Source organism: Sceloporus occidentalis, unplaced genomic scaffold, assembly GCF_023333645.1.
Source record: "Sceloporus occidentalis isolate IW3139 unplaced genomic scaffold, rSceOcc1.0.p SCAF_8, whole genome shotgun sequence".
Taxonomy (NCBI): domain Eukaryota; kingdom Metazoa; phylum Chordata; class Lepidosauria; order Squamata; family Phrynosomatidae; genus Sceloporus; species Sceloporus occidentalis.
Genome location: NW_028316988.1, coordinates 28,190,359 through 28,215,776, shown reverse-complemented (window position 1 = coordinate 28,215,776; position 25,418 = coordinate 28,190,359). Strand labels below are relative to the sequence as shown.

General features: G+C 45.6%; 1 protein-coding gene across 6 annotated transcripts; it reads left to right on the top strand.

Moving 5' to 3' along the window:
* The first annotated feature begins 46 nt into the window (after positions 1 to 46).
* Positions 47 to 25,418, top strand: TLE5 (TLE family member 5, transcriptional modulator). Of its 6 annotated transcripts, none has more exons than XM_089537061.1 (9): positions 47 to 87; positions 3,597 to 3,778; positions 4,482 to 4,802; positions 17,305 to 17,402; positions 19,404 to 19,467; positions 21,908 to 21,952; positions 23,333 to 23,395; positions 24,514 to 24,588; positions 25,188 to 25,418. In XM_089537061.1, the coding sequence occupies exons 3-9, from the start codon at positions 4,683 to 4,685 to the stop codon at positions 25,407 to 25,409; spliced, it is 687 nt and encodes a 228-aa protein (XP_089393187.1). In that variant the 5' UTR covers positions 47 to 87; positions 3,597 to 3,778; positions 4,482 to 4,682; the 3' UTR covers positions 25,410 to 25,418. The 6 variants fall into 6 exon arrangements, with proteins under 6 accessions (XP_089393187.1, XP_089393186.1, XP_089393188.1 ...); XM_089537060.1 differs by having other exon boundaries at positions 3,597 to 4,101; XM_089537062.1 differs by having other exon boundaries at positions 3,597 to 4,321; positions 25,191 to 25,418.

The window sequence follows — 25,418 nt, the reverse complement described above, 5'->3', positions numbered from 1 at the left end:
GCCGGCCAATCAGGGAGAGGCAGGAGGGTGGGGCTTCGGAAGGAAGGGAGAAAGTGTGTTGCTGAGGGAGGAGGAAGGAACTGGACGGTGAGGGGAAGGGGGCCGAGTGGAGTGCGCATGCGCCTCGGGCGCGCAAGGCATTGTGGGACGGTGGAGGACTCAGGGGAGCGAGAGGGAGGGCTAGAGAGGACCCAATGCCTATATACAGTCTATATGTATATGTGTATTAAATTAAATATATGTATATACTATATATATGTATGTGTGTATATATATATATATATATACACATGTGTGTGTGATATGAAAGTGCCATATAGATATAGATATGTAATTATGTATGTCTATATATGTGTGTGTGTGAGTTTGTGTGTATATATATATATATATATGTATATATATATATATATAGTATAAATTATGTATATACATGTGTGTGTGTTAAATGAAAAGCCCATAGAAATATATATATATATTATATGTGTGTGTGTGATATGAAAGGGCCATATAGATATAGATATGTAATTATGTATGTCTGTATATATGTGTGTGTGTGAGTTTGTGTGTGTGTGTGTATGTGTATATATATATATATATATATATATAGTATAAATTATGTATATACATGTGTGTGTGTTAAATGAAAAGCCCATATAAATATATATATATTATATGTGTGTGTGTGTGATATGAAAGGGCCATATAGATATATAATTATGTGTGTGTGTATATATATGTGTGTGTGTGTATATATATATAGTATAAATTATATACATGTGTGTGTGTGTGTGAAGTGAAAGGCCCATATAAATACAGATATATAATTACATGTATATATGTGTGTGTGAGAGAGAGAGAGAGTATATATACATAATAATTTGTAATTTATACTAAATATATAAATATAAATTATATTTATACACGTGTTTGTGTGAAATGAAAGGCCCATATATATATATATATACACACACACACACACACACACACATATATATATATTTACATAAATATAAATTATATATATCTATATACACACACACACACGTGTGTGTGTGTGAAATGAAAGGCCCATATAAATATAGACATATAATTATATGTGTGTGTATGTGTGTCTGTATATGTACAATATATATATGTGTGTGTATGTGCATATACCTATACATATATATATATAGTTACATAAATATAAATTATATATATATGCATGTGTGTGTGTGACATGAAAGGCCCATGTAGATATATATATATACAGTAATTACATATATGTATATATGTTTGTAAATATATAATGGTATTATAACATAGGTAGATTATGTGATATTATACTATAATATAGTATAATATAGGTAGATTATACATATAGATTATAATATAGATAGATAAGGATTACAATTCTGAGAGTTCTCTCACCTATGGACTATGACTCTGGAGACCAGGGTTCAAATTCTGGCTCAGCCATAGAAACCCATTGAATGACGTTGGGCAAGAAGTCACACTCTCTCAGCCTCAAGGGAAGGCAATGGCAAAGACCCTCTGAACAAATGTGGACAAGAAAACCCCAGGACAGGGTTGCCTTTTGTTTCTGACGTATGGCCACCCTGAAGCGATCCTATATTGGGGTCTTCTTGGCAAGATTGGCTCAGAGGAGCTTTGCATTTATGGGCCGTTCGTGGGAGATTCAGGCGACTATAAGAAACGAGTGCCAAAGATCTTAATTGTAATCATATTACTCTTATCTGCCCTGCAGGGTTCAAACTCCAAAGCTCAAGGGAAAATGGGTTTCTTATTCAGTTTAAGTAACAAGAAGTGTAAGGACGCATCCAAACGGATTGTGAACTCCCAGATTTTGTTCCTATTCATTCATGTGTTGTGTGCCTTCACATCCTTTCCGACTTATGGCGACCCTAAAGCGAACTGTTCATGGGGTTTTCTTGGCAAGGTTTGTTCAGAGGAGGTTTGCCATGGCTTTCCCCTGAGGCTAAGAAAGTGCGACTCGCCCAAGGTCTCCCAATGGGTCTCATGGCCAAGGTGGGATTCGAACCCTGACCTCCAGTGTTGTAGTCCAACACTCAAACCACTGGCACCACGCTGGGTTTTCTTGAGAGAGCACCTCTCTAGGAATCTCTAGGTCCTCCAGTGCAACTCTGTGGTCAACATCTGCTGGACGTTGACCATTGAATTGACTTGGAGGACTACAAACACCTAGAGAAGTGTTCTCTCTAGGAAGCTCTAGGTCCTCCAGTGCAACTCTGTGGTCAACGTCTGCTGGAGTAGCCATCCAGTCCAACCCCCTGCCATGCAGGAATACACAATCAAAGCACCCCTGACACACGGCCATCTGGTCTCTATTCCTCTATGTTGATTCCTGCATGGCAGGAGGATAAATAAGATTGGACTGGATGACTTTTGGGGTCTCTTTCAACTCTGTGATCCCGTGGTTTTCATGGCATCAGGGGTTTGAGTGTTGGACTATGACACTGGAGCCCAAGGTTCAATTCTCCCGCTTGGCCATGAAACCCACTTTGGGCAAGTCACACTCTCTCAGCCTCAGGGGAAGAAATCCTCTGAACCAATCTGGCCAAGAAAGCCCCACTATAGGTTCACCTTAGGGTTGGCTTTATGTCGGAAACCACTTGAAGGCACACAACAGCAACAACAAATGACAACTTATGGTTTGATGATAGGATTCTTCACGCACTTTCTTTTCTCTCTCTTGCCAGCAGACGGCGCTGTCGTCCTTTGCTTCTGAGTCTGATGCAGAAATGCTTCAAAAGCTCTTAGAAGATATTTCAATTAAATCTCATATCCCTCCAAATCAGGCCTTATAAGGGTTTTGAAGCTCCCATTGCAATTTGCAAAGCCATGCCAGATTGAGGAATAACTCCCATTTCAGTAGCGGTAATGACTCTGCTCTGGGTTTTAGTCCGAATATTCCATGGCTTATCCAAAGTGCTGAACCTATCTGGAGGATGTGGATTGGACCAGGATTCGAATCCCCGCTCAACCATGGAAACCCTCTGAGTTTGGGAAGTCACACTCTCTCAGCCTCAGGGGAAGGCAATGGCAAGCCTCCCCTGAACAAATCTTGCCAAGAAAATCCCATAATAGGGTCAACTTTGGGGTTTCCCCCATATCTTGAGGTTTTCTTGCCAAGATTTGTTCAGAGGAGGTTTGCTGTTGCCTTTCGCTAGGCTGAGAGCATATGTCATCCAGTGGGTTTCCATGTCGGAACGGGGATTCGAACCCTGGTCCCTCATCCAACACTTAAACCATTACACCTTGCCTGAAAGTACATGCCAACTTTAATTCTGCCACTTTGCAGGCTGAAAATACATTTGTTGTTCTGGGGTTTGTCGATTTTGAGACATTTAGCCTTCTCCCTCAGAGAGCTCTGGTGCCACAACAAACTACAAACTCCCTGATTGCGTAGCACTGGACCATAGCAGTTAAAGTGGCATCAAACTGGATTATTTCCGCAGTTTGGATGCACCCCAAGTGTTCAGTTTTCCCCTGGTTGAGTACTTAGGTTTGATAGCAAACTAGGGTAAAAAGAAATACCCCTCTTGTAAATATTCTTCATCTCCTTTCTCCCCAAGGTGACCAGATGTCCTAACTGGAAAGGAAGACAAGGCACTGCAAAATGTAGGACATTCAAGGGAAATGTTGGACATTCTAAAATCAAAGCTTGACGCACTCATATAAATCAGAAATTCATGCTTCTTGGTCACGCTCATAATGGAGGACAGTTTGGGATTCCTCCTGGACAGGAGCTTGAAAGGTAGGATATGTCCTGGAAAAGGAGGACACCTAGTCATCACCCTGGACTCAATGGGCTTCATAGTCATGCTCTACATGGAAGATATTTTGGGATTTCACAGTGACAGAAAGTTGAAAGGTAGGACATGGCTGGGAAAAGTAAGACGCCTTAGTGGGCTTCTTAGTCATGCTCTACGCGGAAGACATTTTGGGATTCCTCCTGGACAGAAGACAGAAATGTCAGACACGTCTGGGAAAAGCAGGATGCCTTCTACCCAATAGGCTTCTTAGTCATACTCTCCATGAAAGACATTTTGGGATTCCTCCTGGACAGAAGGTTGAAAGGTAGGACATGTCTGGGAAAAGCAGGACACCTTCTACTCATTGGGGTTCTTAGTCATGCTCTATGTGGAGGACATTTTGGGATTCCTCCTGGACTGAAGGCGGAAATGTCGGACATGTCTGGGGAAAAGAGGACACCTGGTCACCCTGTACTCATTGGGCTTCTTAGTAATGCTCTGCATGGAGGACAGTTTGCAATTCCTCCTGGCCAGAAGGCTGAAAGGTAGGACATGTCTGGGGAAAGGAGGACACCTGGTCACCCTATTCCCTCCCTCACTTTGGGCATGAGATAAACCTACAAAGCCAGGGATGCCGAGAAAGAGATGTTTGCTTTCCCCCACGCTGACTTCCTTTCTTCTTCTTCCCTTGTTTTTTTTTTGCAGGAATGGAAATTGGAGCATGGTGTGCGAGAGCTCCATATCAAAGAGAGAGCAAAGGCGTCCCTTTTCTAACTAGGGATTTCGCTTCCAGGACCAGACTTAGCAGGCCGAACGTGATCTAAAAAGCAGAGGGCCTCCGGGAAGACGCGGCGCACGGTTTGATGCTTACTCTTGGGCCATGAAAGGTGGACCGGTTGCGCTTTGATGGAACACGCGGTGCTCAGGGTGGCACGCGGAGCAGGGAAATTAAAGCCAGCCTGCGTATTTTTGAAACAAGGAGCGATAGAGTCGAACTCGGACCCAGTGCTTTCAGAAGGCCTACAGGCAAGAATTATTAAAGTCGGTGGCGTACTTTGTGAAGTCAGAATGGCTGGATTAAAATGGAATGCTGGGACTGGTTTGACACCAATTTAACCGCCATGGCTGAATGCTATTATGTTTATATTCCACCCTTCTCCCAGGACTGGGACTCAGGTCGGCTTACTGGGAATGGTAGTTTGCCCCAACAAATTCCACTTGTCACCATTCCTAGGATTCCATAGCACTGAGCGATGATAGCTAAAGCGGTGCGAAGCTGGATTATTTCTGCAGTGTGGATGGACTCCTAGGTCCAAAACACACTGCAGACATAATCCGATTTGAGACCGCTTTAACTGCCCTGGCTCAGTGCTAGGGAATCCTGAGAACTGTACTTTTGTAAGACATTTAGCCTCCTCTTGTCAGAGAGCTCTGGCACCACAATGAACTATGGCCCCATACAGACTGCCAAAATAAAGCTGCTTCGGGTCACTTTGGAGATATGCTGTTTAAATGATGCATGCATCCTAAGAGCCTGGAAGTCGCGCCAAAGCTGCACTCCATTCCTTAGGACTGGATCGTAGCTTTGGCACAGCTTCCGGACTGTTAGGACACATGCATCATTTAAACAGCATACCTCCAAAGTGACCCGAAGCAGCTTTATTTTGGCAGTCTGTATGGGGCCATAGTTAAAACCGGGGCAGTTAAAGCAGTCTCAAACTAGAAACTCAAACTGCAATTGCAACAAGGGAGTTTGTGTCACCTCTGCAAGCTCCTTCCAGCGGCAGTTTGACACCGCTTTAACCGCCATGGCTCCACGCTGGGATTTCTCACTTTGTGAAATAGTTCGTCTTCGTTGGCCTCATTCCCACTACCTTTTAAATCGGATCGTGAATTGGTTTGAACTGCTGCGAACGACCCTGGTTCCAACTTAATCTGAATCTGTGAAGTGATTAAAAGGGGACTATGCTCTAGATCCATTTAAGCCCCATCTTTTTGATGCTGATTTTTCCACTTCTTTTTTGATAAATCGAAAATATTTATTTTAGGGTTTTTGGGGGGTGTGTGTGTTTAATTTAGGTTAGAAGATAATGTAAGCACATGTGGGTGATATCTGAGGGGTTATTACTACTATCATCATCATCATTATTAATTTTGCTGTGTCTGTCTATGTAGTTATTTGCATGTGATCTGTTTATGTATATTAATGTATGTCTTTAGACGTTAATAGAAATTATAAGTTAAAAAAAGATAAATCGATTCCGCTCAACTGTGAACCACAAGCGGATCGGAATTGATTCCAATTTCCCCTTCGGCCGGCTGGGACCAAATCATTTTGAATCGATTCATTCATGAATGGGAACCACAAGTGGGTTATTTTGGTGCCGCAAAATGCGATCTGGGCAAGTGTAGTGTGAGCTACGATCCGATGTCGAATCGATCCATCGATTCGGATCGCACACCAATGTATCTGTAAGTGGAAATGACGCCTTTGTCCGACAGCATTGCTTCCCCGACAGACTACAAATCCCAGCATTCCATAGCAGGGAGCGATGGCAGTTCAAGCGGTGTCAAACTGGATTGCTTCTACAGTGCAGATGACACCGGGGAAAAGCAACAGCTATTCCATTTCCAAACAAATCGAGTGTTTTCCTGCCAGATAGGAGAAATATTCCTCGCATCTCAAGCAGTAAATGGGTGATAATTACACCTTAATGAAAATATATCAAAAAGGAGGGAGGAAAGAAGGAGAAATTGGAAAAGAGGGAGGGGAGAAGGAAATCCTTTGCCACCCAAGACTTAATAGCGTTTAATTATTTCAAGGGCTGAAGGAAACGGTTTGTCCATTTATCCTCCTGTCAAGGCTTTCCTCTTCCTTCGCTCTCGCCTTTCCAATTTCTCTCTGTCCACCCACGGATGCCTTTTCCAGCTGCTTCAGATGGGTGCAAAGTACTCACCCATGGGTGGGTTTTAAATTAGAGAACACCCCCCCCCAAAAAAAACCCCACAATTGCAATGCCTGCGATTTACTTTGCCTAGCGCAAAGGCGAGCCTTATTTACTGATCTCTGCAATAAAAACAAAACGGTACTTAGGCACAAAAGGGCTTCGACCCAGTCTTTTGCAGGCCATTATTAATCAATTAAGCATTGGAAATGGAAAGAGCGGCGAGGAGAAAAAAGCAATTGGAGGAAGGAGGTGTGGGTTGGGTTTTTTAGCTGCTATTATTATTAATATTATTATTAAACTTTATTTATGAATGCTGCAGGTTTACACAGTGCTGTACAAAAGACAGAATACACTTGTCCCTCCATATTCGCTAGGGTTAGGGGCACAAGACTCCTGTGAATATGGAAAAAAACGCAAATAACAAAAACGCCATGATTTTACACCTCTCTAGGAATCTCTAGGTCCTCCAGTGAAACTCTGTGGTCAACGTCCGACAGACACTGACCATAGAACTGTACTGGAGGAGCTACAAAGGCCTAGTAGAGTGTCCTCTCTAGGAATCTCTAGGTCCTCTAGTGAAACTCTGTGGTCAACGTCCAACAGATATCAACCATAGAACTGCGCCGGAGGAGCTACAAAGGCCTAGTAGAGTGTTCTATCTAGGAATCTCTAGGTCCTCCAGCACAACTCCATGGTCAACGTCCGACAGACACTGACTATAGAACTGCGCTGGAGGAGCTACAAAGGCTTGTAGAGTATTCTCTCTAGGAACCTCTAGGTCTTTCAGTGCAGCTTTTTGTTAAAGTTGACCATAGAGTTGCGCCGGAGGATCTAGATATTCCTAGAGAGAACATATTAATCGAATCTGTGAGTGATCAAAGCCGCAAGTATCAATGCCGCAACTATGGAAGGATGAGTGTAAAATAGGGCAGACCTGCCAGTGGCGTACATTCTAGAAAATGGAATATAATACAAAATTGATGCACGGTGACATTCAACAAAAAATATACAACCAACAGATTACAATAAACATCAAATAACAATCTGGGAACGCTTCCCTGCGCAGAATGGCCTTTAACCTATCTCAATTTAAATCTCTACTACCCCTTACTGGAAGATGCAAGGTAATTACGATTGATATCGGCCTTGGGCAAGTCACACTCTCTCAGCCACAGAGGACGGCCATGGCAAACCCCTTCTGCACAAATCTTGCCAAGAAAACCCCAGGATAGGTTTGTCTTAGGGGCTCCATATGGCGGAGACACGCAACCACAACAATTTAGATTTCCCATCCAGAGAGATGTAGCGCCACGTCAGACTACAGCTTGGATCTCCCTTATTCGAAATGCTCCGGACCAGAAGTACTTTGGATTTTGGATTTTTTTCCAGATTTTGGAATATTTGCATCGACGTTGTGAACAATCTTGGAGAGGGGACCCCAGTCTAAACATTAGATTAATTTGTGTTTCGTATACACTTTAGACGTGTAGATTTGAGGGTAATTTATTATACAATATTTCGAACTGGCTCAATGCTAGGCAGTTCTGGGAACTGTAGTTTTGCAAGACGTTTAGCCTTCTCTGGTAGAGAGTTCTGGTGCCACAGCAAAGTACAGTTCCCAGGATTCCCTAGCATTGAGCCAGGGCAGTTAAAGTGGTCTCAAACTGGATTATTTCTGCAGTATGTTTTGGACCATAGAGTCTTTGCAAGTTGCAACACAGAGTCTTTGCAAGTTGCAACAAGAAATTGATCAATCCTTGCAGTCTGCGGGAAACCGATTGCTTTTCTAGGTGAGTTGGAGATCTGCATCCAGACCTTTCTTCGTGCTTTGATTTAGATTTCCTGCATGGCAGGGGGTTGGACTGGATGGCCCTTGCAGTCTCTTCCAACTCTATGATTCCATGATTCAAAACAAGAATTTGCTTTCTCATCTCCAGCCTGGCGATGGAGATGTCCATGAAAACTGCAGAGATCTGAGATGTGGCAGCCCTATGGATGGTGCAGTCCCCCTTGCGTATGGATGACATAATGCTGTCAACGTTACACAGATCCCTTCCTATAGAGAAAGAGAAAAATGCCCCCCTCAAACCCCTTATGCAGGATGCAAAAGAGGAGAGAGAAGGGGGGGGGATCTGAATAATTCACAAAGGCACTTCATTAAAAGGGATTTATTTTTGGCAGCTTCCTCAGACTCCCTTTTAGCAACAAAGAGCCTCCTTTGGAGGGGGCCTCCGGCAGCCCAGGAATTTAACCCTCTCCCTGGTTTAAATTGATGAAATTCAAGAGCAACGCAGAAGAGGCTGAATATAAGGAAGGTCTAAATAAATTGAGGCATCCCAAATGGGTCATTTACCCATACCTGAAGTTAAGATGCCGGGTTTAGAGCAGTAACTACCACCAGGGACTCCTAGGCCTTTTTGAAAGTGCAACAGGGTCAACTGGGGCTGGGTCCGCAATGCAGAAGTGATCCAGTTTGACACCACTTTAACCCCCGTTCGATTCTGGGAAGTGTCGTTTTGTGAGACCTTTCTGTCAAGAGAGCTCTGGTGCCACAACAAACTACATTCCCCAGCTTTCCATAGCAATGAGCCATGGCAGTTAAAGCGGTGTCAGACTGGATTGTTTCTGCAGTGCGGATGCAGAAGTTAGATTAATACTCCACCGTCTCACTTTTCAGGTGCTTTTAAAATGTCCCGTTTTCGCTCCCTTCCTTCTTCCTTTGTCCTCATCTTACTTCAGTTGCTGCAAACTGAGTCGAAAGTGCAGAAATAGTTTGCACTCAACTAACTCAACGAAAGGAAAAGGAAGAACCTTGCCGTTCCCAACAAGCTCAGGCAAAAGCAAACTGCAAACTTGTCTGTTCTTCCTTGTTCATAACTTTTTCATCTCGAACACATTCTCGTCTCACTTGCTCACTCGCACCCTGGTTTTTAATCTGTGAAATATTAATGTCTTGGGTTTTATCCGTGGAAAGGCATGTGACTACACCACCAGCAACGAGAGGCTTCCTTCTTTTTACATCTGTATTCTCATTTATCCATTCATTTAAAAATAACCTCTGAGCCTCCTTGTCTCTCAGAGAGGCCACTTTTAACCCTGGAGAGCCGTAAGCCATCTATAAGAAATGGTATAGAAATCACATGAGGCAAACGTAAGACAGATGGGGCTGCAAACAGGCATTTTAAGCATCTTCAGTCTTTCCAAAACCTAGGAAAGGTGGGACCAAGCTGATATTTTTTCCTTCAGAAAATGATTATATCGTTTTGCCATGGTCGTCCCCTGAGACAGTGTGACTTGCCCAAGGTTACCCAGTGCTTTTCCATGGCTGAGCGAAGACTCGAATCCTGGTCTCCCAAAGAGTCGTAGGCCAATACTGAAACCACTACACCATACTGTCTTTGTTACTGTGTCTCTTCAAGTCAATGCCAACTTTGGGCAATCTACCTTTGGGTTTTCTAGGCTGGTTTTCGTCAGAGATTTGCCATTGTCTTCCTCTGAGGCTGAGAGAATGTGACTTGTCCAAGGTCTTCCAGTAGGATTCTAACCTGGGCCTCTCGGAGTCCCAGCCCAACCACTTCACCACATTGGCTCTCTTACTATGTGCCTTTCGCTTATGCCGACCAACCCTCTCTTAGGGCTTCCTTGGCCACATTTGTTCAGGAGACGTTTGCCATTGCCTTCTGCTGAGGTTGAGAGGGTGTGACGTGCCCAAGGTGGGTTTCAGGGCCAGGATTCGAAAACTGGTTTCCCAGTGTCCTAGTCCGATGCCCAAGCCACTACACCACACTGGCCCCTGGTATTATTATTGCACTCCTTCATTGCTGCCCCTTCCTAGCAGAAATGGGCAATTTCCCCAGGTCTTGGAACCATGCATCACAGTTTGCTGCAACTGAGGGAGGAAAGCAAGAGGAGGAAATCGGGACATTTAAAAGCATTTTAAATTAAGAGGGCCTTCCTCTGCCAAACTAGGGACAGTCAGAGGATTTGCACTTGGAGCTGAATTTGCTGCAATTGGGGTTGAAAGTGGGAGGAGGAAACCAGGACATTTTAAAAGCAGGTGGGAAAGTGGGAAGGCAAAGAATTAATGGGGCTTTCCTCTGCCAAAGTAGGGACATTTGGAGAGTTTGGACTTGGAGCTGAGTTTGCTGCAATTGGGAAAAATTAGAGGAATCCAGGACATGTTAAAAGCAGGTGGGAAAGTGGGAAGGCAGAGAATTAATGGGGCTTTCCTCTGCCAAAGTAGGGACATTTGCAGAGTTTGGACTTGGAGCTGAGTTTGCTGCAATTGGGGAAAATTAGAGGAATCCAGGACATGTTAAAAGCAGGTGGGAAAGTGGGAAGGCAGAGAATTAATGGGGCTTGCTCCTGCCAAACTGGGGACGTAGCTGGTTTGCTTGTTTTTCTATTGTGTTTATATCCTGCCCTTCTCCCGAAATGGGATTCAAGGCAGCTTCCAATAATTTAAAACGGCTATAATGTGGAATGGAGTTGGCTGCAATTGAGGGGTGGAAATGGGAGGAAGCCAGGGCATTTTAAAAGCATCTGAGAAAATGGGAAGGCAGAGGAATAATAGGTCCTGCCTCTACCAAACTGGAGACAGTCATAGGGTTTTCACTTGGGGCTGAGGTGCCTGCAACTGAAGGGAAAAGTCGAAGGAGAAGGAAACCAGGATGTCTGAAAAGCATTTCATGGAGCCTGCTCCTGGCAAACTGAGGACAGTTGCAGAGTTCGCACTTGGAACTGAGTTTGCTGCAATTGTGGGGGGAAGCAGGAGGAGGAAACCGGGACGTTTTTAAAGCAATTGATAGAGTGGCATGAAAGAGGATGAATGGGGCCTGGAGTGTGGCGCAGCGGTTTGGGTATTGGACTATGACTCCGGAGAGCAGGGTTCGATTCCCAGCTCTGCAAGTCATGCTCTCTCAGCCTTAAGGGAAAGCCATGGCAAAGCTCCTCTGAACCAATCTTGCCAAGAAAACCCCATGAATGGTTCGCCTAAGAGTCGTCATAAGTCAGAAAGGACTTGAAGGCACACAACAGCGACAAGCTCCTGTCAAACTGGGATAGTTGGTGGGTTTGTGCTTGGAATTGCATTTGCTGCAACTGAAGGGGAAAAGCGGAATGAGAAGGAAACCAGGACCTTTTAAAAGCATTTGAGAAAGTGGGCAGGCATATAAGAGACATTTTTACTGGAGAAAGGAAAACCCAGGAGGTTGCGCTGCCTAGTGGTTTGAGCGACTGGAGACCAGGGTTTGATTCCCAGCTGGGCTATTGAAACCCAGTGAGTGGCCTTGGTGGAGTCACACTCTCTCAGCCTCAGGGGAAAGCTCCTCTGCACAAATCTTGCCCAGGAGAGGTTCCCCACAGTGTCTGTGAAGGCCCCCAGGGCTGGAGAGGAGGAAAGGGAGCATGCAAAAAATGAAAGGGAAGGAGGAGGGGGAAAGAGGAAAAAAAGGAGGAGTGGAAAAAAGAGAAAGAGGGAGGAGAGAGGAGCAGGCAACCCAGGGCTTGGGAAATGCGGTAGCAGAGCAGCAGGTGGTGCTACTGCGAAGAAAGCCGCAGGAGAGGCCGCCATTAAACAATAGGAGAGAAGAAGGGAAGGAGGGAAAGGAGGAGGAATAGAAAGAGAGAGAGGGAAGGAAGGAAGGAAAGAAAAAAAGGCAGGCATTGCCTGGCAGGCCTAAGAGGCCAGAGGGGCGGTGGACTTCCTCCAAGGAGAAGGAGGGCTTGCAAATAGCAAATAAACAGCTAGGTCTTGCAACAGGGTTGCAATTTTGCACATATATATATATATATATATATATATGCAATTGGTTTGCAAAGGCGTTGCAAGGCCTCCTGCTTCCCTTGCTTGCTTCCTCCCTCCTCTTTGGTTATTTTGTTGCCCCTTCGCTGCCTTGATCTGCTTCCTCTGGGACTGAAGGGAAAGGGCCCTGGGCCTGCCTTGCTTTGGGACTAGGCCGGCTGCCGCAGTCTCTGGATCCGGAGCCCAAGAGGAGCAGCAGCAGCAGCAGCAGCAGGCAAGGCAAGGCAAGGCAAGGCAGGCAGGCGCCGCGGGACATGATGTTTCCTCAAAGCCGGCACTCGGTAAGGCACAAAAGAGGGGCATCGGGGAGCTTTAGGGGTCAAAGGAGGGCTTGGGGGGCTATAGGGGAAGGGGGGCAAGGGGAAGGAGATTGGGGTGCAAAGGAAAGATTGGGGGGCCAAGAGGGAAAGGGTTTGGGGTTCAGGGGAAGGGTTGGGGGGGCTAGGAAGGAAGGGAATGGGGGTTCAGAGGAAGGAGATTGGGGTGCAAAGAAAAGAAGTTGGGGTGCAAAGGAAAGATTGGGGGCCAGGAGAAAAGGGGAGTGGGGTACAGAGCAAGGAGACTGGGGTGCAAAGGAGGGATTGGGGGGTACTAGAAGGAAGGGAATAGGGGTGCAAAGGAAAGAAATTGGGGTGTAAAGATTGGGAGGCCAAGAGGAATGGGGATTGGGGTACAAAGGAGGGATTGGGGGGCTATAGGGGAAGGGGATGGGGGGCCAAGAGCAAATGGGATTGAGGTACAGAGGAAAGATGTTGGGGTGCAGGGCAAGGGTTGGGAGGCTAAGAAGGAAGGTAATGGGGGTGCAGAGGAAGGATTGGGGAGCAAGAGGAAAGGATTGGGGTGCAAATGAAAGATTAGGGGGGCAAGAGGAAAGGGGATTGGGGTATAGAGGAAGGGCTGGGGGGCTAAGAAGGAAGGAGATTATGATGGAAGGAAGGGTTGAGGGGGCCTAGATGGAAGGAAATTGAGGTGCAAAGAAAAGAAATTGGGGTGTAGAGGAAAGATTGGGGAGCAAAGGGGATTAGGGTGCAAAGGTGGGATGGGGGGCTATAAGGGAAGGGGATAGGGGCCCAAGAGGAAGAGCTGGGGGCCAGGGAGGAAGGGCATGGGGTGCAGAGGAAGGATTGGGGGGGGGGGTTATAAGAAAGGATATTGGGCTGCAAATGAAAGAAACCGGGAAGAAGGGTTGAGTACCAAAGGAAGAAGGAAATGGAGGAAGGAAATTGGGGTTCAGAAGAAGAGATGGGGGGCCATGAGCAAAGGCGATTGGGGTACAGAGGAAGTGTTGGGAGGCCAAGAGGGAAGGACGTTGGGGTTTAAAGGAAAGAAACTGGGGTGCAGATGATTGACTGGGGTACCAAGATAAAGGGGCCTGGGGTGCAAAGAAAGGATTGGGATGCTATGAGGGAAGGAAATTGGGGTGCAGAGGAAATATTGGGGGACTAAGACAAAAAATTGAGCTACAGAGGAAAAATTGGGGTGCAGAGGAAGGGTTGAGGGGCTAAGAAGGAAAGAAATAGGGGTTCATAAGAAGAAGATTGAGGCGCAAAGGAAGTATTGGGAGCCAAAAAGGAAAGAGACTGGGTGCAGAGGAAAGAAACTGGGGTGCAGAGGAAGGGTTGGGAGCCAAGAAGGGAGGAAATGGAGGTGCAAGGGGTGGATAGGGGTGCAGAGAAAGGGTTGAGGCACCAAGAGTAAATGGGGATTGGAGTGCAGAGGAAAGAAATGGGGTTGGTGAGGAAGGAGATTGGGGAGGCAAAAGAAAGAAATTGGGGTGCAGAGGAAGTGTTGGAGGGACAAGAACAAAGAGTTTTGGGGTACAGAGGAAGGAGATTGGGGTGCACAGGAGGGGTTGGGGCCAAGAGGGAAGAAGATTCGGGTGCAGAGGAAGAACTGAGATGCAGGGGAAAGACTGGGATACCAAGAGCAAAGGGGATTGGGGTGCAGAGGAAGAGTTGGGAAGCCAAGGAAATGGGGGTGCAGTGGAAGGAGATTGGGGTGTAAAGGAGAGCTTGGGGGTCCAAGAGGGAAGGAGTTTGGGGTGCAGAGGAAGAATTGCAGTGTAGAGGAAAGATTGGGGGTACCAAGGGGAAAAGAGATTGAGGTGCAGAGGAAGAGTTGGGAGGCCAAGAGAGAAAGAGATTGGGGTTCATAGGAAGAATTGGGGGGGCAACAAGGTAGGAAATGGGGAGCAGAGGAAGAAGATTGGGCCGAAGGGCCTGAGGTCAAGAGGAAAGGAAAGTGGGGTGCAGGGGAAGGGTTGGGGTGCCACAAAGGAAAGAAAGTGAGGTGCAGGAGTTTGGGGTGCCAAACAAATTGTAGGTACAATCTGGGGGAAGGGTGCAAAGCAATTGTGGGTGCCAAAGAAATTGTGGGAGCAGTTTTGGGTGCAAAACAAATTTTGGGAGGCATTGGGGGTGCCAAACAAATTGCGGGAGCAATTTCATGGCTGAAAAAGAAATTGTGGGAGTAACTGGGGCACAGAACAAATTGTGGGAGCCATTGGGGATGTCCAACAGTGAAAGAATAGGAAAAGCAATCCTAACCAGTTGGTCTGGGGGAGGGGGTCCTGGGGGATGATGGGCACTGAAGTCCAAAACATCTGCGGGGAGAGAGAGGAAAGATCGGGGGTTTGGCATTGCCAAGCTGAGGCTGAGAGAGTGTGCCTTGTCCAGGGTCACCCAGTGGGTTTTTATGGCTGAGCAGGGATTCGAACCCCGGCCTCCTGAGTTGTCGTCTGACGTTCAAACCACTATGCCATAGATATACTGATATTTGTATACAATTTTAATCTGTACTAGTTTTAATGATTTCTGGCCTAACGTTTGCAAAGCTTGGAGCAGAAAAATGAATTAGGAGTTTGTTCCTCATGGAGGAATTCCTGCAACTTTGTCTAACTGTTAGAACAGAGAAATAAATGAGAACATAGGAGTTGGAGACGCATTTATTTATACGTTTTAAAAGATAACAACAAGTTCTGTATTTCCCCTTCCGCTGGCATGAGTTCTAGATGGCCTCTTTTTGATTTTAAAAATATGATTTTATTCATTTTCACTTATAAATCCAATGCTAAGTTGCAAGTGCAGCAGCAGATCCCTTCAGCCGATGGATGGATCGATGGTAAATCGATATTTTATTATGATGAATCAGCCTGGTGTAGTGGTTAGAGCATTGGGCTATGGTTCTGGGAGACCAGGGTTTGCATTGCGCTTTGACCGTGGAAACCCAGCGGGTGAGTTTGGGCAAGTCACACTGTCTCAGCCTCAGAGGAAGGCAATGGCAATCCTCCTCTAAACAAAACTTCCTAAGAAACCCAGCCTTGTATATCTCTACTCCTCCTTTGGGGCAGTTGGAGATCTGGGGTAGAAAATATTCTATGGGGGGAAAATATCAAATGCCGTATTCTTCCCATGGAAAATGGTCCCCACCATCTGTCTGTTTATCCATTGTGCTGCAATCGATCGTGTTGGATGTGCTAAATATAGGATACGAACCTGTTAGTCATTCTGCGCAGGAAATGAGCATTGACAAGCTCTGGAGCACTGTTGACCATGAAAACAAAAATCACATTTGAGCACCTCTTCCTGCGCACCATGCATCGCATCCTAGTGTTATAGTTACTAGTATATTTAATTATATCTTGCTTTCCCCCTAAAGAAATTGAGAGACAAAGCGGCTTACCAATTAAAACAGTGCTGTTCAAAGCATATGAAAGTGCGCATTAAAAGTAGTATGTTAAAAAACAGAATTAAAATTCATCCTTGTAATAGGATTAATTAAAAATCTTATAGCTGGAAGAGGCTGCAAGAGCCATGTAGTATTGGAGGATTTTGAGATTCCTGTTCTCTAGGCGTTACAGTCATCCCTTCCCATTTGCGGCTTTGACTTTTGCGGCTTTGATTATTCACGGATTGGATTCCTGTGTCCTCTCTAGGACTCTCTGGTTCCTCCAGCGCAACTCTATGGTCAACCTCTGCCAGACGTCGCACTGGAGGATGTAGCGATTCCTAGAGAGAAGACTTCTCTAGGCCTTTGTAGGTCCTCCAACGCAATTATATGGTCACCCTCTGGCAGATGTTGACCATAGAGTTGCACTGGAAGACTTAGAGATTCCTAGAGAGGTATACTCTCAGGTTAAAAAAATAGTAGTGCTTCTGGTGGACTCTATGGTCAACTTCTGCTAGAAGCATAGAGCCATAGAATTGCACTGGGAGGACCTACAAAATATCTAGAGATAACATTTCATTCATTTTGAGTGATAAAAAAAGGGTTCCAGATTGTTGCGCTGGAGGACCTAGAGTCCTATTCTCTAGGCATTTCTGGGTCTTCCAGTGTGACTCTATGGTCAATTTTTCAGGGATGTAGCCAGGATTTTAGGAAGGGGGGGTCCAGACGAAGTGCCACCATTATAATGGGGCTTGGGCGCGGCGGTGCAGCAGCATGCACCATTCATTTTTCTAATGGAAGGGGGGGTCCGGACCCCAAGAACCCCCCCCCCTTGGCTACGTCCCTGAATTTCTGGTGGACACATAGAACCATAGAATCACACTGGGAGGATCTAGAAAATATCTTGAGAGAACATTTCGTTGTTGAGTAAGAAAAAAAAAAGGGTCCCAAATTATATACGAAAATGGTTCTGCGCAAAGGGTCCCGGAACAGATCTCTAGTAATATGTGTGCCAAATGTAATAAGTAAAATGCAGCTGACACTCAGCACTGTCCTTGTCCTTTAGCGATGGCTAAGATATATCGGTTTGTCCTTCTCTCTGGTGCGCTAGGGTTCCTCTCATCTGCCACAGCAGCTGAAGTTCACAACGTCAGATTCTTGCGACCGGATCAAAGACGAGTTCCAGCTCCTTCAGGCTCAATACCATAGGCAAGTTTTCCTTGTGATCCCCCTTTCCCCAAACTTTTCTATTCATTTTCCCCTTCTAGTAGAAAATCATAGCTGGAAGGTCTAGTCCAACGCTCTGCCCATGCAGGAATACACAACTGAAGCATTCTGGAAAGACAGCCACTTAACGTTTTAAAGACCCCCCCAAAGAAGGATATTGCAAATGCATGCAAAAACAGGCTTCCTCCAAGGAAACATTTGCACCCATTTTCAATCGGACAGGATTATAGGGGAGAGATTTGCAATCCAAAGTAGAAGTGGGAGGAGGGAATGGAGGAAAGGTCTGACCTGAAGTCAGATCAAGTGTGCAAATTTGCCTAGCGGTAGTGCTAGATTTGATCCCAAAAAAGCAACAAGAGTTTTCAAGAAGTGTGCATTTTTCTAAGTGTCAAAACCTGCTGCAGAAATAATCCAGTTTGACACTGCTTTAAGTGCTTTGGCTCAATGACACGGAATTCTGGGACTTGTAGTTTTGTGAGATATTTGGCGTTCTCTGTCAGAGAGCTCCTGTGTCACAAGAAACTACATTTCCCAGGATTCCCTAGCACTGAGCCAGGGCAGTTAAAGTACTGTCAAACTGGATTATTTGGACCTAAAACTGTTTGCAGCCTGGGATTATTTACTCTGCGCCAGGCTCACGGATGGTGCATTTGCACAGAAAACAGCATTGTGCAGCAAACAGGTGAACTATTATTGCTGTTTTCTGTGCAGAAATATTATTATTATTATTATTATTATTATTATTATTATTAACCTTTATTTATGAAGCGCTGTAAATTTACACAGCGCTGTACATACAATCTTATTTTCATTGCCGAAAATGGGCATTTTACATTTTAAAAGTAATAATTTTTAATATTCTTTCTATCCCTACCTAACGCTGACAAATACCTTAAGTGATTTTCGAATGGGAACTAGAAAAATTGATGGAGAATAAAGCTTTTGATAGACCTAAATAGCTTAAAGCAGTGGTCCCCAAACTGTGTTCTTTAAGGGATTTTGGACTTCAGCTCCCAGAATCCCATACTACTTGCCAACATGGCTGAGGCTTCTGGGAGCTGAAGTCCATAATCTCTTAAAGGGCACAGCTTGGGGACTACTGCCTTAAAGGCACCAGGTCCCATCTGATCTTGGAAGCTAAGCAAGGTCAGCCTTGGTTAATACTTGGATGGGAGACTGCCAGTGAACATCAAGCTCTATTTCAGTGGAAGGAACTGGCAAAACCACCTTGGATGAGAGTCCTTGCCAAAGAAAACCCTATGACGTTCATGCGGTCACCATAAGTCAACAAGTGACTTTAAAGGCATGCGCACATGCATGCACACATACACACAGGTTTTGATGAGTTCAAAAATCTGGGGAGGGGGCCATGTAGTTGCTAGGGCCACATTTGATTCACAGATTGCAATATACCTCTGAGTATCAATTGCTGGGAAACCTGAAGTAGAAAACTGAGTTGCTGAATTTTTAGGAAGAGGCATTCCCTCTTGTGAGGGAATGCCTCTTCTCAGATGATGTTTGCTGTAAAACATGCAGGCATTATCCTGTGTTGTTGCATTGCCTTCATGTCGTTCCCAATTTATGGGGACCTTAAGGCGAACCTATCATGGGGGTTTTCTTGGCCAGTTTCTTTAGAGGTGGTTTGCCCTTGCCATCCTTTGAGGCTGAGAGAGTGTGACTTGCAATGGTCACCCAGTGGGTTTGCATGGCTGAGTAGGGATTCAAGCCCTGCTCTCCAGGGCCATAGCCCAATGCTCACACCACTACAGTGCCGGAAAGTACTGGCACAATGAAACAGTATTCCTTCCTTTGAGGGAATGGGAAGCTGGAATGCCTCTTCTCAAACAATGCAAACAAATTTGTGTGATTTTTCATCTGGACAGTGGCAGTGATTTTCTTCCTCTCTCTCTCTCTCTCTTTTGTCCCTGTGCGTTGCTGGTCCTCCACCATCCCATCCGTCGGCCATAATCTCTGTTCCTCCAGCCTGAAGTTGGAATGCGATAAACTTGCAAGTGAGAAGTCAGAAATGCAGCGCCATTACGTGATGGTAAGTTTCGCACTCGAGATAGAAAGAGGGAGGGTTGGGCTTGGTGAGAATGACAGGGAACAAACTGAAGGCTTGGGTTGTTGCTTCTCCTTGCCTTAAGGACTCGAAACGTAAGGCTGAAAGCTCAGTTCCACCCTCTGTATGTGTATGTCTCTGTGTTTGAATGACAAGCTGTGAGCATGTGTGGTTGGTACTAAATTGTATGCCTTCATGTCATTCCCAATTTATGGGAACCCTAAGGCGAACCTGTCATGGGAGTTTTCTTGGCAAGTTTCTTCAGAGGGTTTTTTGCCATTGCCATCCTCTGAGGCTGGGAGAGTGTGACTTGCCCAAGGTCTCCCAGTAGGTTTCTGGGTTTTGAACCTGGTCTCCAAAGTCATAGTCCAACGCTGAAACCACTACACTACGCTGGCTGGTAAAATGGTGCCCCTTATTTAAAATGACAAACTCAGGGTTTGCTTTTTGGAAGGCAGATATTTTAAAAAACATTTTCAAGCCATAGATGCTTGATTCCGTGGATAAGGAATCTGTGGATACAGAGGGCTGACAGTAGTACCACTAGTAGTACTGGTGGTAGTCGTAATAGCAGTAACTGCTTTGGGGCCTAATTTTGGGAGAAAAGTATATAATAAATAAAGAAATAGTAATACAGTGGGCCCTTGTTATCTGCTGGGGTTTGGTTCCAGGACCCCTATGGATCCCAAAATGTGTGGGTGCTCAAGCCCCATGAAATGCAGTGGCAGAGTAAAATGATGTCCCTTGTATAAAATGGCATAATCAAGGTTTGCTTTTGAGAATGTATACCTTTTTAAAATGTTGTCAAACCGTGCATGCTTGAATCCAAGAAAATCCATGGATACGGAGTGCTGGCTGTAGTAGTAATACAAGGGCCCTTCCCTTACGCAGCGGATGCGTTCCAGATTCCCCCACGTAATGGGGATTCTGCGTATGCTCATGCCCCATTGCAAACAAAGGGGCCCATGTTCATGGCGCGGCATGTACGCCAGGGGAACATGTGCCATTTGATTAATTGTCGCATGGCTTCACGTAGGGTGTTGGCGCACTGTAATACTACTTTGCTTGGATTGTCTCTTCCAGCATGCCAGATCGGGGTTGGAATGGATGTCCTCTGGGGGTCCCTTCCAACTCTAGGATTCTATGATTCTAATAGGGGGAACTTCAGGACTAAAATGTTATCAGTTCCCTCGAATTTCTGCAAAATGCATTAAGAATTGGTGTGCCATTTTTATATAGAGAATTGCAGAGGGTTGGGCTTTTGACCGGCACGGGTCTGGCTGATGCTCCGTTTGGCACAAAACCCGGTTGGTTTTGAACCCAACGAGCGCAGTGCGGCCATGTTCCAGGTGGAGTGCGCCGCTGTCTCCTTGGAGGTCGCCGGCTGTGTTTGTCACAGCTGAGAGGCTCCAGCTTGATGGATTTTTATTTTCCGCCATCAAGGAGTCATTAGCGCTGACGAGAAAAGATTTCTCCAGCTGTAGCGAGGCAGGCCTCCCCTGGAGAGAGGAGATAAGAGCGAAGGGAAAATGGATGGTTCCTATCTCTCAGAGGAGTGCCAGCTTCAGAAAATAAGAAATAAAGGACAAACACCCAATGGGATGCCTTCTCTATCCGTTTCTTCTCCGATGTCATTTTTGGATTGTGTGGGTATACCTCTTTCGGAGTTCTCTGGTTGTTGCAGTTGTTGTTGCATGCCTTCAAGTTGTTTCCGACTTATGGCGACCCTATCATGGGGTTTTCATGGCACGTTTCTTTAGAGGGGGTTTGCCATTGCCTTCCTCTGAGGCTGAGAGAGTGTGACTTGCAGTGGTCACCCAGTGGGTTTCCATGGCCGAGCCAGGAATCGAATGCTGGTCTCCAGAGTTGTAGCCCATTACTCAAACCACTACACCACCCTACGACTTGAAGGCACACAACAATAACAAAATACTAATAGTTGGAAACAACAATAAGTCTTTACGAATGTGACAGTAACCCTATGGCACGACTCGGCTCAGAAGGAAAGAAAAACCTTCCTTTTTCCAATCTTAAGATCTTCCATGGTTGGGTAGAGAAAAGGAGTTGTGTTGTTGTTGTTGTGTGCCTGACTTATGGGGGCCCCTAAGACGGACTTATTACAATGGGAAGCATTGCCCTGGGCCAAAGTTGAGACAAACATAAATGTGGCCAAAATGTCCCCCCTTATCACTATAGGACACTTTGGAGCAACTCCTGGTGGGCCACAAATATAATGCTAGGGAGCCACATACTATTATTCTTATTAATTGCATTTCTACCCTACTCTTCACATACGGCCCGCAGGCTGCGTTTTGCATTTTGTATGGATGTGATCTGGCAAGCTGTAATCTTATATTGTTGATTCTCCTTCTTCTTTCCTTTCCTTTGTCTCTTTTGAAATCTATGATTCCTTCTCCTTTCCCAGTACTATGAGATGTCCTACGGGCTCAACATCGAAATGCACAAACAGGTGAGATCTCGCTGGGTAATTTGTCTTGACGGGGTTGCCTTGTTGAACGAAGCCGCCTCGAGGAGCGTGACCGACAGCAAACCCGCTTCCCGGTTGGCGGCTGGTTGCTGCTATGCCAGGGGGAGGGGGAATCCGTTCCGGGTTGTAGTCCAAACTTTTCAGGGGCTGCTGAAGGCATTAATCCCCGTCTCCTCCTTACCAGCAGCATCTGACACTGTCTGCAAAGTAGGTTCATCATCTCAGATAGTTCCTGTAAAGATTTACCATTCTTCCCTGTGGCGCCCACCCAACCATTTCCTTCTCTGCTTGTTTTTCTGCGATTGGGCTGAATTCTACATTGTATGTTCTTTGGGGCAAAGACTCAGTTCTCCGTCAAGCCAAAAGGATGCCCTATTGGTGCAATATAAATCAATATAGTAAGAACGTCCTTGGGATTGGCGTCTTCTGCCTTCCTGTCTGCACTTTTTAAGTTGTGACCTCCATCCTTGCTAAGGATCAGGGAGCGGCTGTTAACCTCAACATGAGAAAGGGAACCCACTTCTTCATTACCACTTTAATTTCCCAATATGTGCATGGTTGTGGGGGCCACCCCAAGGCAGGCCCTTACAGGTTTGTTGGTGGAAAATGATCACCAGCTCACACAAGAGTGTGGCTTCTATGTGTCTTCGGATATTGGATTGCATTTCCCGTCATTGCTTGCCATTGCTGGGAGTTGCATCCCAACAACGTCTGAAAGGGTGCATGATTTATCACCCCTAGCCTAGTTTCAAACCCTTGGCTTGTCTTTCCCCAACAGGATAGTGGACTATATTTTTAAAAATTACTTCATTTATTTATTTCAAGGATTTATATCCCGCCTTTCTCCCACAATGGGATTTACTGTGCAGATGGGAGTTCCACTACCCTTGGAGAAGCATGATATGGGGGAGATGTTTGTTCTCTGTCTTGCTTACTCCATTACAAGAGTTACAATTCTTGGTTTAAAAAAGAACATCAGAATAGGATGCCTTTAAAAACTATTTTAAAAGCTCTGGGTGCCCTTTGGACAGAACCTGTAATGCAACTGTGGTTGCAAAATGCGAACTTTGCCCTTTTCTCTCCATTTTAAGTCTTGTTGTTTCCTTTCCCCCCTCCTTAAAAGTACTCCGGCTTATTGCTTGGCATATTCTAAAAAAAGATTCCAAGCAGAAGAATGGATATGTTCTCATATATATATATATATATATATATATATATATATATGTGCATGCGTGCACACAAGCTAATTTAGATCACCATTCCCCGAGAAAGGGTTGAAGTGTCCCCAATCTCCAAATAGTACATTTGCAAAACTATGTTGGCATCTTTCCAACTGGCGCTCTCTGTCTCTTCCCTTTTCAGGCTGAAATTGTCAAGCGGTTAAATGGAATCTGTGCCCAGGTCTTGCCCTACCTTTCGCAAGAGGTAACCTTTTGTCTGTGTTATTTTTCACCTCCCCGGTTGGGAACGTTCAGGGACTGGAAGAGGGTTGTTTTCCTAACTAAATGGGGGGGAATTAAGAGGGGATCTTTATTGGATCCCTTCGGTATTCATCTTGATCTCCCCAGTAACCTTGTTTTGCAACTTGGTGTACCAACCTGGCACCCTCCTGATGTGGCGATAAGGCCCACACAACTCACTACGTCCCTGATTCCTGGTCTGTTCCCCCCTTCGCCAGATCTTTCCCCTTGTAGCAAATCCTCCACCGGTGTTTCTACCTGAGAAGATACAAACACTAGTACAGTGGGCCCTTAGTATCCACTGGAGTTTGGTTCCAGAACCCACCATGGATACCAAAATCCATGGATGCTCAAGTCCCATTAAGAACAATGGCATAGTGAAATGGTAGCTCTTATATAAAATGGCAAAATCAAGGTATGCAACACTGTGGATGGTTGAATCTATGGATAAAAAAAATCCATGGATATGGAGGACCAACTCTATACCAGACATGTGAGACCTTATGATGTGTCATTTCCTAAGATCCCTTAACATTTGAGTGACTTGGGAACTCTACTTGCTCCATCTTCTCAATGACACCCTTTCAGAAATTTAAAGATTGCTACCATGCCACCACTCAGTCTTCTCTTTTCGAAGCTAAACATGCCCAGCTACTCATAAGGCTTGATTTCCAGACTTTTGATCATCTTGGGTCACCATTTTCTGGACATGCTCCATCTTGTCAATATCAGTTTCATATGTGGTGCCCAGAACTGGACATAGTATTCTAGGTGAGAGTTGACCAAAGCAGAATAGGGTGGTACTATTACTGCACTCCTTACTATACTCCTATTGATGCAGCCTAGAATTATATTGGCCTTTTTTGGGCACTGCATCACACTGCCAGCTCTCTTCTATTTTTTTGGTCATCTTTTATATTTTTCATATTTACCTTGGTACGGAAACATGGTAAAAAAAATCAATTTGCAGAGAAAAAGACACCCCTTTGCTTATTCAGTCCTCCCCCGCCACACTCTCCTCCTGCTTTCCCCCCAGCGTGCACACAACCCAGTATTGCATTGTCTTTCTTTCTCTGTCTGCAGCACCAACAACAGGTCCTGGGAGCCATCGAGCGAGCCAAGCAAGTGACCGCACCAGAGCTGAACTCCATTATCCGGGTTAGTGATTCTCCTTATGGGAATTGGTTAGTGGCTGTGGTGTGAAGCCGAGGTGTCCCTAGGGGAGTGTGGGAGGTTCAGAGTTCAGACAGCACTGTGATGACACCTCAGTCGGGTGCAGCATTCGGTTATGAGACCCTCATGGTCTGCTATCCTTTGAAACCCAAGGGGCATCTGCTGTCCATCAACTACAGCCTCTGGTGGGGTATTCTTACCGATGATATCCCATGGGCATGCCAACCCCCTTCCAAAGAAATCTGGCCAAGAAACCCCCTTGATTGCTTCATTGTTGGGTTGTTATAAGATGGAAATGACTTGGGAGGTACACAACAGCGAGTCCTATCCATGCGCAAAACAGGATCAGTCAATTGATTGTCTTTGGAGGTTTTTAGGCCATCTGTTGGTTGGTTGGGGTGCTTTGATTGGTGTTCCTGCATGGCAGAATGGGGGTTGGACTCTATAACCTTGTGGTCTCTTCCAACTCTTATGCTTCTGTGATTCTAAAATGCAGCAAATTGATTTTTCTCTGCCATGGACATCTGCCACTCACTCGGCCCTCTTTTCTCGCCTCTTTCTCTCTCCTCCTCGTTTTCCTACAGCAGCAGCTTCAGGCTCACCAGCTCTCCCAGCTCCAAGCTCTCGCTCTTCCCTTGACTCCACTGCCAGTGGGATTGCAGCCTCCATCTCTCCCCGCCGTCAGCGCAAGCACCGGGCTCCTCTCTCTCTCTGCCCTGGGCTCCCAAGCCCACCTGTCCAAGGAGGACAAGAATGGCCATGACGGCGACGCTCACCAAGACGACGACGGAGAGAAGTCAGATTAGGGCGGAGTG

Excerpts from the sequence above, each read along its gene's own strand:
- TLE5 (XM_089537061.1), top strand. The coding sequence starts at position 4,683 with ATGGAACACGCGGTGCTCAGGGTGGCACGCGGAGCAGGGAAATTAAAG. Across the intron at positions 4,803-17,304 it reads TGCTTTCAGAAGGCCTACAG|GGTTCCTCTCATCTGCCACA; the intron begins GCAAGAATTATT and ends CTGGTGCGCTAG. Across the intron at positions 19,468-21,907 it reads TGCAGCGCCATTACGTGATG|TACTATGAGATGTCCTACGG; the intron begins GTAAGTTTCGCA and ends CTCCTTTCCCAG.